Source organism: Saccostrea cucullata, unplaced genomic scaffold, assembly GCF_032062105.1.
Source record: "Saccostrea cucullata isolate Sc308-1 unplaced genomic scaffold, CSIRO_AGI_Scuc_v1 ctg1130, whole genome shotgun sequence".
Lineage (NCBI taxonomy): Eukaryota > Metazoa > Mollusca > Bivalvia > Ostreida > Ostreidae > Saccostrea > Saccostrea cuccullata.
In genome coordinates this window covers 493,170-506,792 of record NW_026937409.1, presented here as the reverse complement: position 1 = coordinate 506,792, position 13,623 = coordinate 493,170, and the positions used below count along the sequence as shown (strand labels likewise).

The following is a 13,623-nucleotide window of genomic DNA, read 5'->3' as shown; positions in this document are numbered from 1 at the left end:
GTTATAAAAAAAACATCAATGGTAAAGAATTAATCAACTACTCCAAGAAAAAAATAGTCACTAAATCTATAGATTCAGCGCAAAAGAAAAAACTTATATGTTCTTAACAAGAAAATTTAATTTTTGCATTATCACATTTGTATGGCTTTTGTATCTTTATTTGAATTACAAATGGTTTATTATTCGTTTAAAAACGGTTCATTCTTAATGTTTTACAAGTATATACATGTTTGTGCCATTTTCTCAGATAAAAAATAAAAATATATTTTTAGTCTTGTTTTAAAATTCAAAATTTTAGGAAGTTGCCAATGCTGTACTGGATACCATATCACAGAAAATTGTCGATGCTACATGGGACAACATAACACAGACACTGTCAACGCCTTATTGGATAAAATATCATAGGAAACTGTCAACGCTATATGGGATAACATATCACAGGAAAAAAATGTATACCTTAATCAACATGTCACAGGAAAATCTTCACCCTTATTGGATAAAATATACAAAACTGTCAAGGCCACATGGTATAACATATCACAGAAAATGTATACCCTAATCAACATATCACAGGGTAATGTTAACATCGGACATTGGATAACATTGGATAGAAAATCATATAACATATTACACGAAACTGTGAACGCTTTGTTATTTACTCTCAATGGAAACTATCAATGTATACTGGGATAAAATATCACAGTAAACCGTCAACGATTCATAGTTCTAATACATATCACAGGGTAGTTTCAACGATTACTGGATACCATATCTCAGAAAATGTCATCTCACAAAAAATGTCTACACTTTATGGAGAATCATGTCAATGGACACTATCAACGCCTTTTTGGATAAAATATCACAAGAAATTGCAACGCCTAATGGAATAAAATATCAATTGAAGCTGTAAAGGGCTTACGACATTACAAATATCGCAGAAAATTGTAAACGCTTTATGGGATAACATATCACAGGAAACTTATGTAGATTTATTCGAAAGAAAAAAAAAATACTTCAAACTGTCAATCCCTAATGGGGTAATATATGACAGGAAACTGTCAACGCTCTGAAGCAAACCATATTACAGGAAACTGACATAGCTTTGTAGGATAACATATTGCAGGATAGTGTCGATGCTTTATTATGGAAAAACAAAAAATCGTAAAATTTCAAAGCTATTTAGGATTAAATATCGCAAGGAACTGTCACTAATTATCTTAAATTATTTAAAGCTCATATTTCCCGATCATAACAAGGAGCATACAACGAGTGTAACTGGTCTGCAGGGGATGCTCATTCCTCCATGGCACCTGATCCCAGATGTTTTTGAGGTCTACGTCTGCTCCTATTTTGTATTGTTTTACGGACATTTGTTCTTGAATACTGTTCGTTATCTCTATATTTTTCATAATAAATAGTCTCTCAATTTAATGTTCGCATCTTTAATAAACCTACATGTAATATCTATTGGTTTCACAATGTTATGCAAATATTTGAATACAAAAGTATGGGATACATATTCTCGCAGCAAAATATGGACGTACACTGCCACCGTAGAAACCCATTTTTGATTAAAATTTGATGATACCTATCTTTTACAGAATCTATATTACAGAATGTTATTGTGCACATTCTACTTTATATTTTGACGGGACAGATATTTTGACTTCCCAAGGGAAATTAAGATTTGCTACTATACACATTTTAAAAGGGAGGTGGATGTGTTTCAATATGTGATCCCGCAAACTCACAAAACCTATACTGCTCTCCACTATCTGTACTAAGGAACGTAAAGTTTGTTCATCAAAACAAATAGATGTAGTGAAAACATGTTTGCAATATCTTTCTTAACCCAGTGTTCTGTTGAATTAATATGTCATCTAACGATTTAAAATTAAATGATTGACCTTACATTAACGAATTGTGTAGGTGTAAACTGATGAATTGCTTACATAGAATTGTATATGACTCGAGAATATTTTTTTTTCTGACTCACAACAGGTTTTGAAGTGTCAAAGTATGAAAAATGCATTACCGATGTATTTTTCTGAAGGGTTTAATATCCAGAACAGTCACCTTATTTACAGTACAAATTTGAGTTCATATCTAAAAGTATCAGCAAATTTTAACTTGACACTTCAACAGGGAAGTCTTCTCGAAATGAGTACTACATCATCTTTTTAACTGTGAATGATTTTGATATCAAGTACGCAACTTATTAAAAGTAGGAAAGGAATTGAATTTGTCGTCGAAAACAGGTAAGAAATTAACTCCATTATAATTTTCATGCAGAATACAGATAAATTTGACTTATATTTCATTTTTTTTAAATTTTTTTTAATTATTCCAAAATAATACAAATTTTCGGTGTTATGAATACATGTAGTTGAATTGGAAGCTCTAAATACTTAACAGCCAGTAGGGGAGTATTTACGCGTGGCAATAATGAATTTTAATTAAGTTAAAGATGCAGTTTTGATTGTATCTTAATTATTTTATTGATATTTATGAACCGATTAGATGATAAGAAAAAGGATGTTATAAAAAGAAAGTTGTTGCAACCCTAATTAAAATGATAAACAAAACTAGCACCAGATCAATTTAATTTCACGAAACAAAATACATCTTATACCGTTACTTTTCCACTGAAAAACTTTCAAGTTCATATTTCCCTATCATGACAATAAGCACACAACGGTAGTTACTGGTCGACAAGGGAAGTTTATTCCTCCATGGCACCTGATCCCTCCTCTGATGTTTCGCTGGTCCGTGTTTGTTCTGCTCCTATTTTGTATTGTTTTATGGACTGTTGTTCTTGAATACTGTTCGTTATATCTATATTTTTCATAATAAATAGTGTGCCAATTTAATGCTCGCATCTTTAATAAACCTACATGTAATATCTATAGGTTTCACAATGTTATGCAAATATTTGAAAACAAAAACATGAGATATATATTTCAGGTTTCCCATAGAAAATATGGACGTACACTGTCTTTCTTTCTATGTTATCGAGGATACCCTTTTTGATTAAAATTTGATGATATACCTTTTTCTTTTACAGAATCTTTATTACAGAAATGTTATTTATGCACCTCCTACTTTATATTTTGATGGGACAGATATTTTGGCTTCCCAAGGGAAATTAAAATTTGCTACTATACACATTTCAGAGGAAGGGGAGGGTTTCAATATGTGATCTCGCAAACTCACAAAACCTATACTGCTCTCCACTATCTGTATTAATGATCATAAAGTTTGTTCATCAAAACAAATAGTAAAAACATATGTTTGTATTATCTTTCTTAACCCAGTGTTCTGTTGAATGAATATGATTGTCATCTTACGATTTAAAATTAAATGATTGGCCCTACATTAACGAATTGTGTAGGTGTAAACTGATGACTTGCTTACATAGAATTGTATATGACTCGAGAATATTTTTTTCTGACTCACAACAGGCTTTGAAGTGGCAAAGTGTGAAAAATGCATTACCGATGTGTGTGCGTCTGTATTTTAATTGAAGAGTTTAATATCCAGGACAATCACCTTATTTACAGTACAAATTTGAGTTCATATCTAAAGGTATCAGCAAATTAACCTGACTCTTCTACAAGAAGTCTTCTTGAAATGAGTACAAAATCATCTTTTAACTGAGAATGATTTTTATATCTAATAAGCAACTTATTTAAAACGGGAAAAGAATTGAATTTGTCGTACAACAGGTAAAAAACTACCATTATAAGTTTTATGCAAAATTAAGATAAGTTTGACTAATATTTTATCTGTTTTATTTTTGTTTTAATTATTCCAAAATAATACAAAATTTCGATGTTATGACTAGTTGCATTGGAAGCTCTACTTAACAGCTAGGAGTGGAGCAATTACGTGCGGCAATAATGAATTTCATTATAAGATGCAGTTTTGATTGTATCTTAATTATTTTATTGATATTTATGATACGATCAGATGATAAGAAAAAGGATGTTGTTAAAAGAAATTTGTTGCAACCTTATAAATATAGTGATAAACAAAACTAGCACCAGATCAATTTATAGTCATGACACAAAATAAATCTTATACCCTTACTTTTCCACTGAAATAATTTTAAGTTCATATTTTCCGATCATGACAAGGAGCACACAGTGGGTGTAACTGGTCGGCAGGGGATGTTCATTCGTCCATAGCACCTGATCCCACCTCTGATGTTTTGGAGGTCCGTGTTTGCTCTGCTCCTATTTTGTATTGTTTTATGGAATTTTGTTCTTGAAAACTGTTCGTTATTTCTATATTGTTCATAATAAAATGTTTACATTTGCAAATATCTTTCTTAGATGAATCTATTGAAGAGAAAATATGTTCAATTCCGTGTGAATGTTATTTGGGGGTCAGAGGTCATAGCGCGACCGAATCACAGAACGAGGTGATATTTTGTTCGTGTAATAAATGCAATTTAACTCGAAATGCATGTATTCGTCTTAAATGTAAATATAAATAATAAACAACAATGTTAAAAGTTCACTGGGAAATGAACTTTTAGTTGGTACGTGATCAAATCTACTGAAAAGCCCTTCGGACTTCACAGGGTGTGATCACGTGACCAACTAAAAGTTCATTTCCCAGGGAACTTTTTAACATTGTTGTTTATTTCTTAATAGTCTGCTAATTTAATGTTTGCATCTTTAGTAAATCTACATGTAATATCATGTTATAGGTTTCACGTTATGCAAATATTTGAAAACAAAAACATGGGATACATATTTCAGGTTCCTATTTCAAAATATGGACGTACACTTCCTTTCTTTCTATATTATCCTGGACACGCATTTTTTGATTTAAATTTGATTGATACTTTTCTTTTACAGAAACTTTTTACAGAATGTTATTGTGCACCTCCTACTTTATATTTTGATGGGACAGATATTTTGGCTTTCAAATGAAAATTAAGATTTGCTACTAAATACATTCTAGAAGGGAGGTGGACATGTCTCAATGTGTGATCTCACAAACTCACAAAATCTATACTGCTCTCCACTATCTGTATTTATGATCGTAAAGTTTGTTCATCAAAACAAATAGTAAAAACATATGTTTTCATAATCTTTCTTTACCCAGTGTTCTGTTAAATTAATATGTCATCCTAAGATTTAAATTAAATAATTGACCTTACATTAACGAATTGTGTAGGTGTTAACTGATGTTTACATAGAATTGCATATGACTCGAAAATATATTTTCCTGACTCACAACAGGTTTTGAAGTGTCAAAGTGTGAAAAATGTATTACCGGTGTGTGTGCGCTACGGTATATTTGTTTGAAGAGTTTAATATTCAGGACAGTCACCTTATTTACAGAACAAATTTGAGAGTTCATATCTAAAAGTGTCAGCAAATTTTAACTTGACTCGTCTATAGGGAAGTCTTTTCGAAATGAGTACAACATCATCTTTTAACTGTGAATCTTTTTGATATCTAGTACGCAACTTATTAAAAGTGGGAAAGGAATCGAATTTGTCGTCGAAGAGAGGTAACTCACTTACTGTAAACAAATTTACACCATAATAATTTTTATGCAAAATACAGATAAGTTTGACATATATTTTATCTATTTTTATTTTGCAAATTATCCCCCCCCAAAAAAAACAACAACAATTTTTCGATGTTATAACGAGTTGCTTTGGAAGCTCTACTTTACAGCTAAGATGGGAGCAATTATACGTGGGGCAATAATGAGTTTCAATTAAGTTAAAGATGCAGTTTTGATTGTATCTTAATTATTTTATTGATATCTATGAAACGATCAGATGATAAGAAAAAGGATGTTGTAAAAAGAAATTTGTTGCAACCTTATCAATATAATGATAAACAAAACTAGCACCAGATCATGCAATTTATAGTCATGAAACAAAATAAGTCTTATACCCTTACTTTTCCACTGAAATAATTTAAAGATCATATTTCCCGATCATGACAAGGAGCACACAGCGGGTGTAACTGGTCGGCAGGGGATCCTCATTCGTTCATGGCACCTGATCCCACCTCTGATGTTTTGGAGGTCCGTGTTTGCTCTGCTCCTATTTTGTATTTGTTTATTGACTTTTGTTCTTAAATACTGTTCGTTATTTCTATATTGTTCATAATAAGTAGTCTGCCAATTCAATATTTGTATCTTTAATAAATCTACATGCAATATCATGCTATAGGTTTCACGTTATGCAAATATTTGAAAAACAAAAACATGGAATATATATTTCAGGTTAATTTCCTATAGCAAAATTTCGGACGTACACTTCCTTTCTGTCTATATTATCGTGGACATCCATTTTATTTATTAAAATTTGATTATATATATATTTTGGCTTAAAAATGGAAATTAGATTCGCTACTTTTCACATTTTAGAGGGGTTGGGGAGGGGGGGTTAAATTGGTGATCTCGCAAACTCCTAAATCCTCTACTGCTCTCCACCATCTGCACTAATGATCGTAAAGTTTGTTCATCAAACAAATACTCTGTAGTAAAAACATGCTTGCATTATCTTTCTTTACCCAGTGTTCTGTTAAATTAATGTGTCATCCTAAGATTAAAATTAAAATGATTGGCCTTACATTAACGAATTGTGTAGGTGTAAACTGATGTTTACATAGAATTGCATATGACTCGAAAATATATTTTTCTGACTCACAACAGGTTTTGAAGTGTCAAAGTGTGAAAAATGCATTACCGATATGTGTGCGCTTTCGTATTTGTCTGAAGGGTTTAATATCCAGGACAGTCACCTTATTTGCAATACAATTTAAGAGCTCATATCTAAAAGTATCAGCAGATTTATTTTGACTCATCTACAGGGCAGTCTTCTTAAAATGAGTACATCATATCTTAACTGTGAATGATTTTGATATCTAAGTAAGCTACTTATTTAAAGTGGGAAAGGAATTGAATTTGTCGTCGAAAACAGGTAACAAATTAACTCCATTATAATTTTTATGCAAAATAGTGAAAATACACATTATATTATACTGATAAATTTGAGTAATGTTTTATATGTTTTTGTTTTAATTATTCCAAAATAAAACAAATTTTGGATGTTATGACTAGTTGCATTAGAAGTTCTACCTAACAGCGAGTAGGGGAGCATTTACGTATGGCAATAATGAATTTTGATTACGTTAAGGATGCAGTTTTGATTGTATCTAACATTTTTGAATGATATTTATGATACGATCAGATGAAAAGAAAAAAAAAAGATGTGGTAAAAAGGAATTCGTTGCAACCTTAATTATAAACAAAAGTAGCTACAGGTCCTTTTATAGTAATTAAACAAAAAAATCTAATACCGTTACTTTTCCACTGAAATAATATGCTGACGTTTTAAATGAGGGCTTTCATACTAACACCAACCTTGCTATTTGAACAAGATTTTAAGGGGGTAACATTTTAGGTCATATATGCACACTCTTGTTTGGACACTTAAAAACGTGCAGAGATTTATATATTATCAAGGTAAGCCATGAATAGGTCAATTATCTGGATGGATGATTAATTTTCCAAGAAAGGAATAGAAAAGATTCACAAAAAATCCTTACACTATGTGCCAAAACAAGTTTAAAGTAGTCATCTATCTGCAAAAATCCTCTTACCTGTAGATGTATATATACTAATATTGATTTTTTTATCTCTCATTTAACCTGACATTTTAACTACAACCTTAAACAGCAATTACCTCCCCTTATATATCTCCATTCACGGACACCAAATGTAAATGTAGTTTTGCATGTATATAGAGTAATACTAGTACACTTATTTACTGAATATTCGCACAATAGCAAGTTTATCGTCCCCCAAGTCCAGTAGTGTAGTATTTCAACTGAGCAATGAATCAATATTTTTTTGAAAGATAGTCTCCAGGCGCGGATCCAGGATTTGGAGTTAGGGGGGGGGCGCCACTGCGAAGGGTAAATGATCAAACAAATTTTCATAACACGCTATAACGCATTACTGAATTTGATTGCACACACCGCTGCAGTCTTAAAAAAAATGATTCATTGCTTAATTGAAATTTTTTTTAAACAGGTCTGGAGGATTTCCAAATATGGAAGTCGAGAAAGAATACTGAAAGTTGCTAAATATACATCATGTACACGTAATTATTTTTCTGTCCAATCAGACAACAGCATTTTGACACACTCCAAAACATATTTTGAAGGAACAAAAAAATAATGCGTGCTTTTATTTTTTTTTTCCTCAAAAAGATTTTTTTAACAGAAGTGTTTATCGTATGGACTACCTTTTAAAAAAAATATGGGTTTCATGAGTGCCGAATACTAAGCTATGCAGACTTTAAATGGGCACAAGGAAGGGCGTATGGAGAAAAAGAGATTATTATACATGAATGTGTTTGATCCCAATATCTTACCTCGCATGCCAGAAACTGCATGGGCGATTTTGCTGTAAAAAAATCAAGAAATAACGAAGACTGTTATCCATCCAATAAAATTTTTATATCAGGCTCTAAAAACTGAAAAATTCCGTATTTATATTAAATTCTTAACGTAATTTAAACTTTTGGGATTGCTACCTCCTAGTGACAGATTTTTGATCCTATCAAACGTATTCTAAGCTTTCAATTCGTGTTTGTTCACGGACGAATTGTCATAAATATTATATTATTCCTAAATGTGCATAAAGTTTACAAAGAGTTTGTTCAAAAAAAATCTTTAAAGCAAAAAAATGTAAAAACAATGTGTTTTATTTATTTTATGGGTTTTTCTGAATGCCGTTATCTGATTGGTCAGAAGGACTAGTACCTTATTGATAGCAATCCACGGTTATCGCTCTTGACTTCCTAATTTGGAAATCGTCCAGACCTGTCAAAAGCTCATTTCATTTTAAACTGTTTAGTTCAATTATTGTTCAATAAATTTTATCCTTTTTTTTCCAGATGTACAAAACTAGTATAATTATTCCTTTATCGTTCAGATGTACATGTATATAAAACTTTTTTTTTCTTTTATCTTTGACTTAGAATAAAAATGGATGTTGGCAAGATTATTATAACGGTGATGTTGGTTACAATTTCCATAGCCTTGGAAACAGAAATTAAAAATGCAGTGGAAGTTAAAACACCATCTGGCTGGGTCAGAGGTTATGAAGAAAACTTGGAAGATGGACAGGTCTACAGGTTTATCAAAATTCCATTCGCGCAACCTCCACTGGGAAAACTTCGCTTTCAGAAACCTCAGCCCATTGGAGAATGGGAGGGTGTTGAAGGAGTGTCAGAGAAAACTGGTATGTCTTGCCCACAGTGGAATTTTCCCATGCCTGGTTTCGACGACATGCAACTAGATGAAGATTGTCTGCATCTTAATATTTACGTTCCTGGAAAAGTATCGAAAGATAGGAATCTCTCTGTGATGGTTTGGATTCATGGAGGGGGCTTCATGTTTGGTGGAGCTAATCAGTACAAACCCCAAAAGTTAGTTTTGGGCGGTGACGTCATAGTGGTAACAACAAATTACAGAATGGGATTTCTAGGTTTCCTTACACTTCACGATCCCCTAATGGCGGGAAATTATGGTATTTGGGACCAAATCGAGGCTCTGCGTTGGGTTCAAAACAACATTGCAGCATTTGGAGGAAATCCAAACTCTGTCACTATATTTGGAGAGTCTGCTGGTGGAATGGCTGTCAGTCTTCTGACTTTAATTCCATCAAACAAGAGTCTGTTCCAACGAGCCATTTCACAGAGCGGAGTAACGAACTTCTTCACAATATCCAAAAAGGAACAGGAGGTACGAAATGCAGATTTACTCTTAGAGAGAGTTAACTGTAAAGATGAGAAAGACGTCTCTGATATCCTACGGTGCCTTCAAGATCTTCCGGTTGATAACATAACAAATGCTGTGACAATGATGGACCTGATGACTCCAATGAACACATCCTTTATAACCGGAGGATTCACTCCTAGTATTGACGGCGAGCTCATAAAGGAACATTTGGCTTACCCAAAATCTTCAGAGGCCTCCATTTACAGTTTCTTTCGCTCCGTGGATTTCATGTCTGGAACATTAAACGGGGAAGGAAATCTGGTATACATGGGCATATCACCCCAAATTCAAGAACAATTCGATTTCAACGTCACGGAAAAAATTCCACTGAGTTATCTTTGTGAAATAACTGCACCCACATTTGTGGAATTAGCTGTTGGCAATGTCCCAGATTTAACGAAGGAAATCTGCGACTTTTACGCTACCACGGAGAGCGTAGATGCTCAGAGTAATAAAGTTTGCGAATTCACCGGTGACTATGCGTTCATAGTACCAAGTAATATTATGCTATCTATTCATTCCAAAAATAACAAAGTGGCTAAATCGTTCCAATATCTGATAACAAAAACAAGTCCTATGCCTTTCGGGGGAGATCCACCAACTTGGTTTAAGGGCGCTGGACATGGAGATGAGCTGTATCTAATGTTTGATTTTGAAATATCGGCTCTTTCAGAGGAAAAGTTTAAGAAAATTAATATGGACGAGGTCAAGAAGTTGTCAGACTATGTTGTCAAATATTGGACCAATTTTGCAAAGTTTGGGTAAGCATATTATTACACAAAAAATGGTTTTCGTGTTGTTGCATTAGGAGTTTTATTTGGATAGTAAACATTTCGATTAAGTACATTAGGTCAACTTCGAGATATGTTGAATATATTCCATCTTAGAAGTAAAATGAAAATATTGCATCCTATAAGTAATTTTTTTTGTAAGATGTTGAACATTTGCAGTAACGTCAAGGAAACAGATCTTTTTGGATTTGATGTCATCGTAAAGCAGTTGTGCATATTATAATGATCTAATTAACAGTGAATGTAAAACTTATTTTTTAGAAATCCAAACGGTGAAAATGTTCCAGAGTGGCCAGCATATGACGTCAACACAAAACGATACGTCATAATCGACTCACCAATCACGACAAGCGAGAATTTGAAATCCGAGGCTACAGCGCTGCTGACCAAGATCATAGAGCTTGGTGGAAAACGGATCCATGACGAATTATAGCCACAGTAGACATTGTAGATCCTTATCACAATTAGTATTTCATAAAAAATTATTGCTGAAATTATCACCATCTGACTTTTAGATTAGTGATTCTTAAACTACCTGAGTTGTTTTATGTAGAAATAGCAAGCATCCTTGTACAGAGAAAATACACCCGTAATTTGGGGCTTTAATTATCACTTCATTCTTTTTTTTTTCTTTTGGGTGGTCTTTTTGGACTGTTCTTCAGGCAATTTTCTTTATATAAAAAAGTAGAAGATTTCAAATTATAACAGTTTTATAAATATCATATCATGAAATGTTTCCTGTATTTGTATCACTGTGTTTTATTCCAATTTGTATTATTTGTCTTATCCATCCCCAAAAAGAAAAACAGTCTGCGTTACCAAACAACTAAGTTGATGGATTATTCAAGCAAAGATCTTTGAAAATAGTTCTTCTATATTTTCACATAAACATGTACTGTTATTTGTTGTCAGAGCCTTACATTTAAATGATTTTTCTTCTTGTTCTTTGTGTGTTTGTTGTTTAATTTTTGTTTGTTTTTTTTTTTTGTGGATGACTGTGTGTAAGTATTTTTTCTGAAGTTTTTATACTTCTGTAGAGCACCATTGCTTCATGCTTTAAAAGTTTTTTTTTTATTTTAGTAAATTACATGTAGGCAAATATTTGTATATAAGAGAGACTTATGTTGACAAAAACTGATGGTATCGGTAAATTATTTAATAAAACTAGTTGACATCGATGGATTGATAATATTTTATATTTTTGAGAATAAAATAAATAGATTAATTTGTTTTCTTATTCATTTTCTCCGATCTAGAAGAGGCCTTTGCTTATTATTTTCCAGATGCCCTTGCAACGACTAGGTTTTCTTCTTTTAGTTCAGTGAGAATACAAAGTCCTTCAAAAATAAACTTAACTGAGTATGGAAATAAGACATTCAAGTGAGTTATCAAGGTAAAGTTGTAAGGGACATGAAATCAGAAAGCTTCACCTCAGATGAAATGATGACACCTCCCGCATCACAAAGGATTATAATGAAAGAAAAAATGATCAAAGGTTTGAAATTGAGATAACAGCAAACCTAAATGCCAATTTTATATACACTTCCTTATAGAACCTAGAGATGGGTTAATGGAATAGTAAATGGAAAATCAAAAATTGTAAAGTAATACTATAATATATACGATGTTTTCAATAAATATCGTAATTCCCATAATGGGCGCACTATTTTTCAGTAAATGTTTATTCATCCTATTGGCATAATGTTTTTGTATATATATCAAAAATAAAGATTTTATGTATATAAAAAAAAATACACTTATATTAGAGAAGTAAGAATTCCCGTGCCTTCAATACATAAGATTATGATGAAAATTATCCTAATTCCATTCCACAATTAATTCTGTCGTCTTTTTAAAAATTTCAAGGCATTTGGTTAATTTTTGATATATCCCTTTAAACGCAAAATAAAAGATACACGAAAAATGGCGACTTTTTATGACGTTACGACCATCATTCTGTTGTAAATTTTAAATGAAAAAATTATTTAATCTTTAGTATATAAATGAAATGAAAGTTTTCCTCAGGAAGCTTAATAATAGTACAATTAAAACATATGGACAGACTGCCATTTGTTATAGCAAAGGGTCACTGTCAGTAAACTTCTCTTTTAGGCAAAATTAATGTTTTCCTTGACATAAATATTCAGAAGATACATGTGCCTTTTGGTTTCTTATGGTTATAGATCTCACATATGTAAATCAATAAAATTTCTAAATTTAAGTTTATCCAGTTTTATTGAAAAGATGAAACTTGACGCTGTTTTAGTCACTTTGACGAATCATCTGTACAAATACAAAATGTTGAAAAATTATCGCTTTGATGTTATTGATTTTTGTAAAATAAAAAAAAATAAAAAATTGTAAAGTAATATCACTTCTAAAATACGTATATATACATGTATAGTGCTACTGAAGATTCTTCCCTCGCTGCTGTTGATATTTGAGTGAAGAATAAACTTTTAAGAAAGAGACTAAGCCTAGAACCAACCTGGAATAATTTCCACAGAAATATCTGAGAAATCAAATACTTGGAGACGATCGAAACAGTATTCAAGCTCAAAGGTCCATTAAACATTACACAATACATGTAGGAGCAGAGCAAACACGGACCTCCAAAAATCGGAAGTGGGATCAGGTGCCATGTAGGTGTGAACATTCGTGTTTCTTGTCATAATCGGGAAATAACGGATAATCGTCAACTCAGTGTGTATATTATATCCTAACAATTTGTATGAAAAAACGTAAGTCAGAATTTGATTTATTAATAAATTTTATGTACAAATGCCAATGCAAATTCATTTTGACATGATAACTAATTTGTAAAACTTATCGTTCATTAACGTTTTCGTGTACTGTCGTGAACCCAACTCACAGTTATTGTACTATCGCAGAATTTCCAGAAACCGCCTTCACTCTACATTCTCATAAACAACAAGACATTAAGGTATGTTGCACTTTGCCACTAATGTGACTTTAATTATAGAAAATACTTGTAATTATGTAATAAT

At 32.1% G+C, this 13,623-nt stretch overlaps 1 protein-coding gene across 2 annotated transcripts; it reads left to right on the top strand.

Moving 5' to 3' along the window:
* The first annotated feature begins 5,376 nt into the window (after nt 1-5,376).
* LOC134248161 (carboxylesterase 1C-like) lies at nt 5,377-11,049 on the top strand. Of its 2 annotated transcripts, none has more exons than XM_062730584.1 (3): nt 5,377-5,526; nt 9,023-10,585; nt 10,877-11,049. In XM_062730584.1, the coding sequence occupies exons 2-3, from the start codon at nt 9,030-9,032 to the stop codon at nt 11,046-11,048; spliced, it is 1,728 nt and encodes a 575-aa protein (XP_062586568.1). In that variant the 5' UTR covers nt 5,377-5,526; nt 9,023-9,029; the 3' UTR covers nt 11,049. The 2 variants fall into 2 exon arrangements, with proteins under 2 accessions (XP_062586568.1, XP_062586567.1); XM_062730583.1 differs by lacking the exon at nt 5,377-5,526 and adding an exon at nt 6,802-6,955.
* The last annotated feature ends 2,574 nt before the right edge of the window (nt 11,050-13,623 follow it).

Excerpts from the sequence above, each read along its gene's own strand:
- LOC134248161 (XM_062730584.1), top strand. The coding sequence starts at position 9,030 with ATGGATGTTGGCAAGATTATTATAACGGTGATGTTGGTTACAATTTCC. Across the intron at positions 10,586-10,876 it reads ACCAATTTTGCAAAGTTTGG|AAATCCAAACGGTGAAAATG; the intron begins GTAAGCATATTA and ends CTTATTTTTTAG.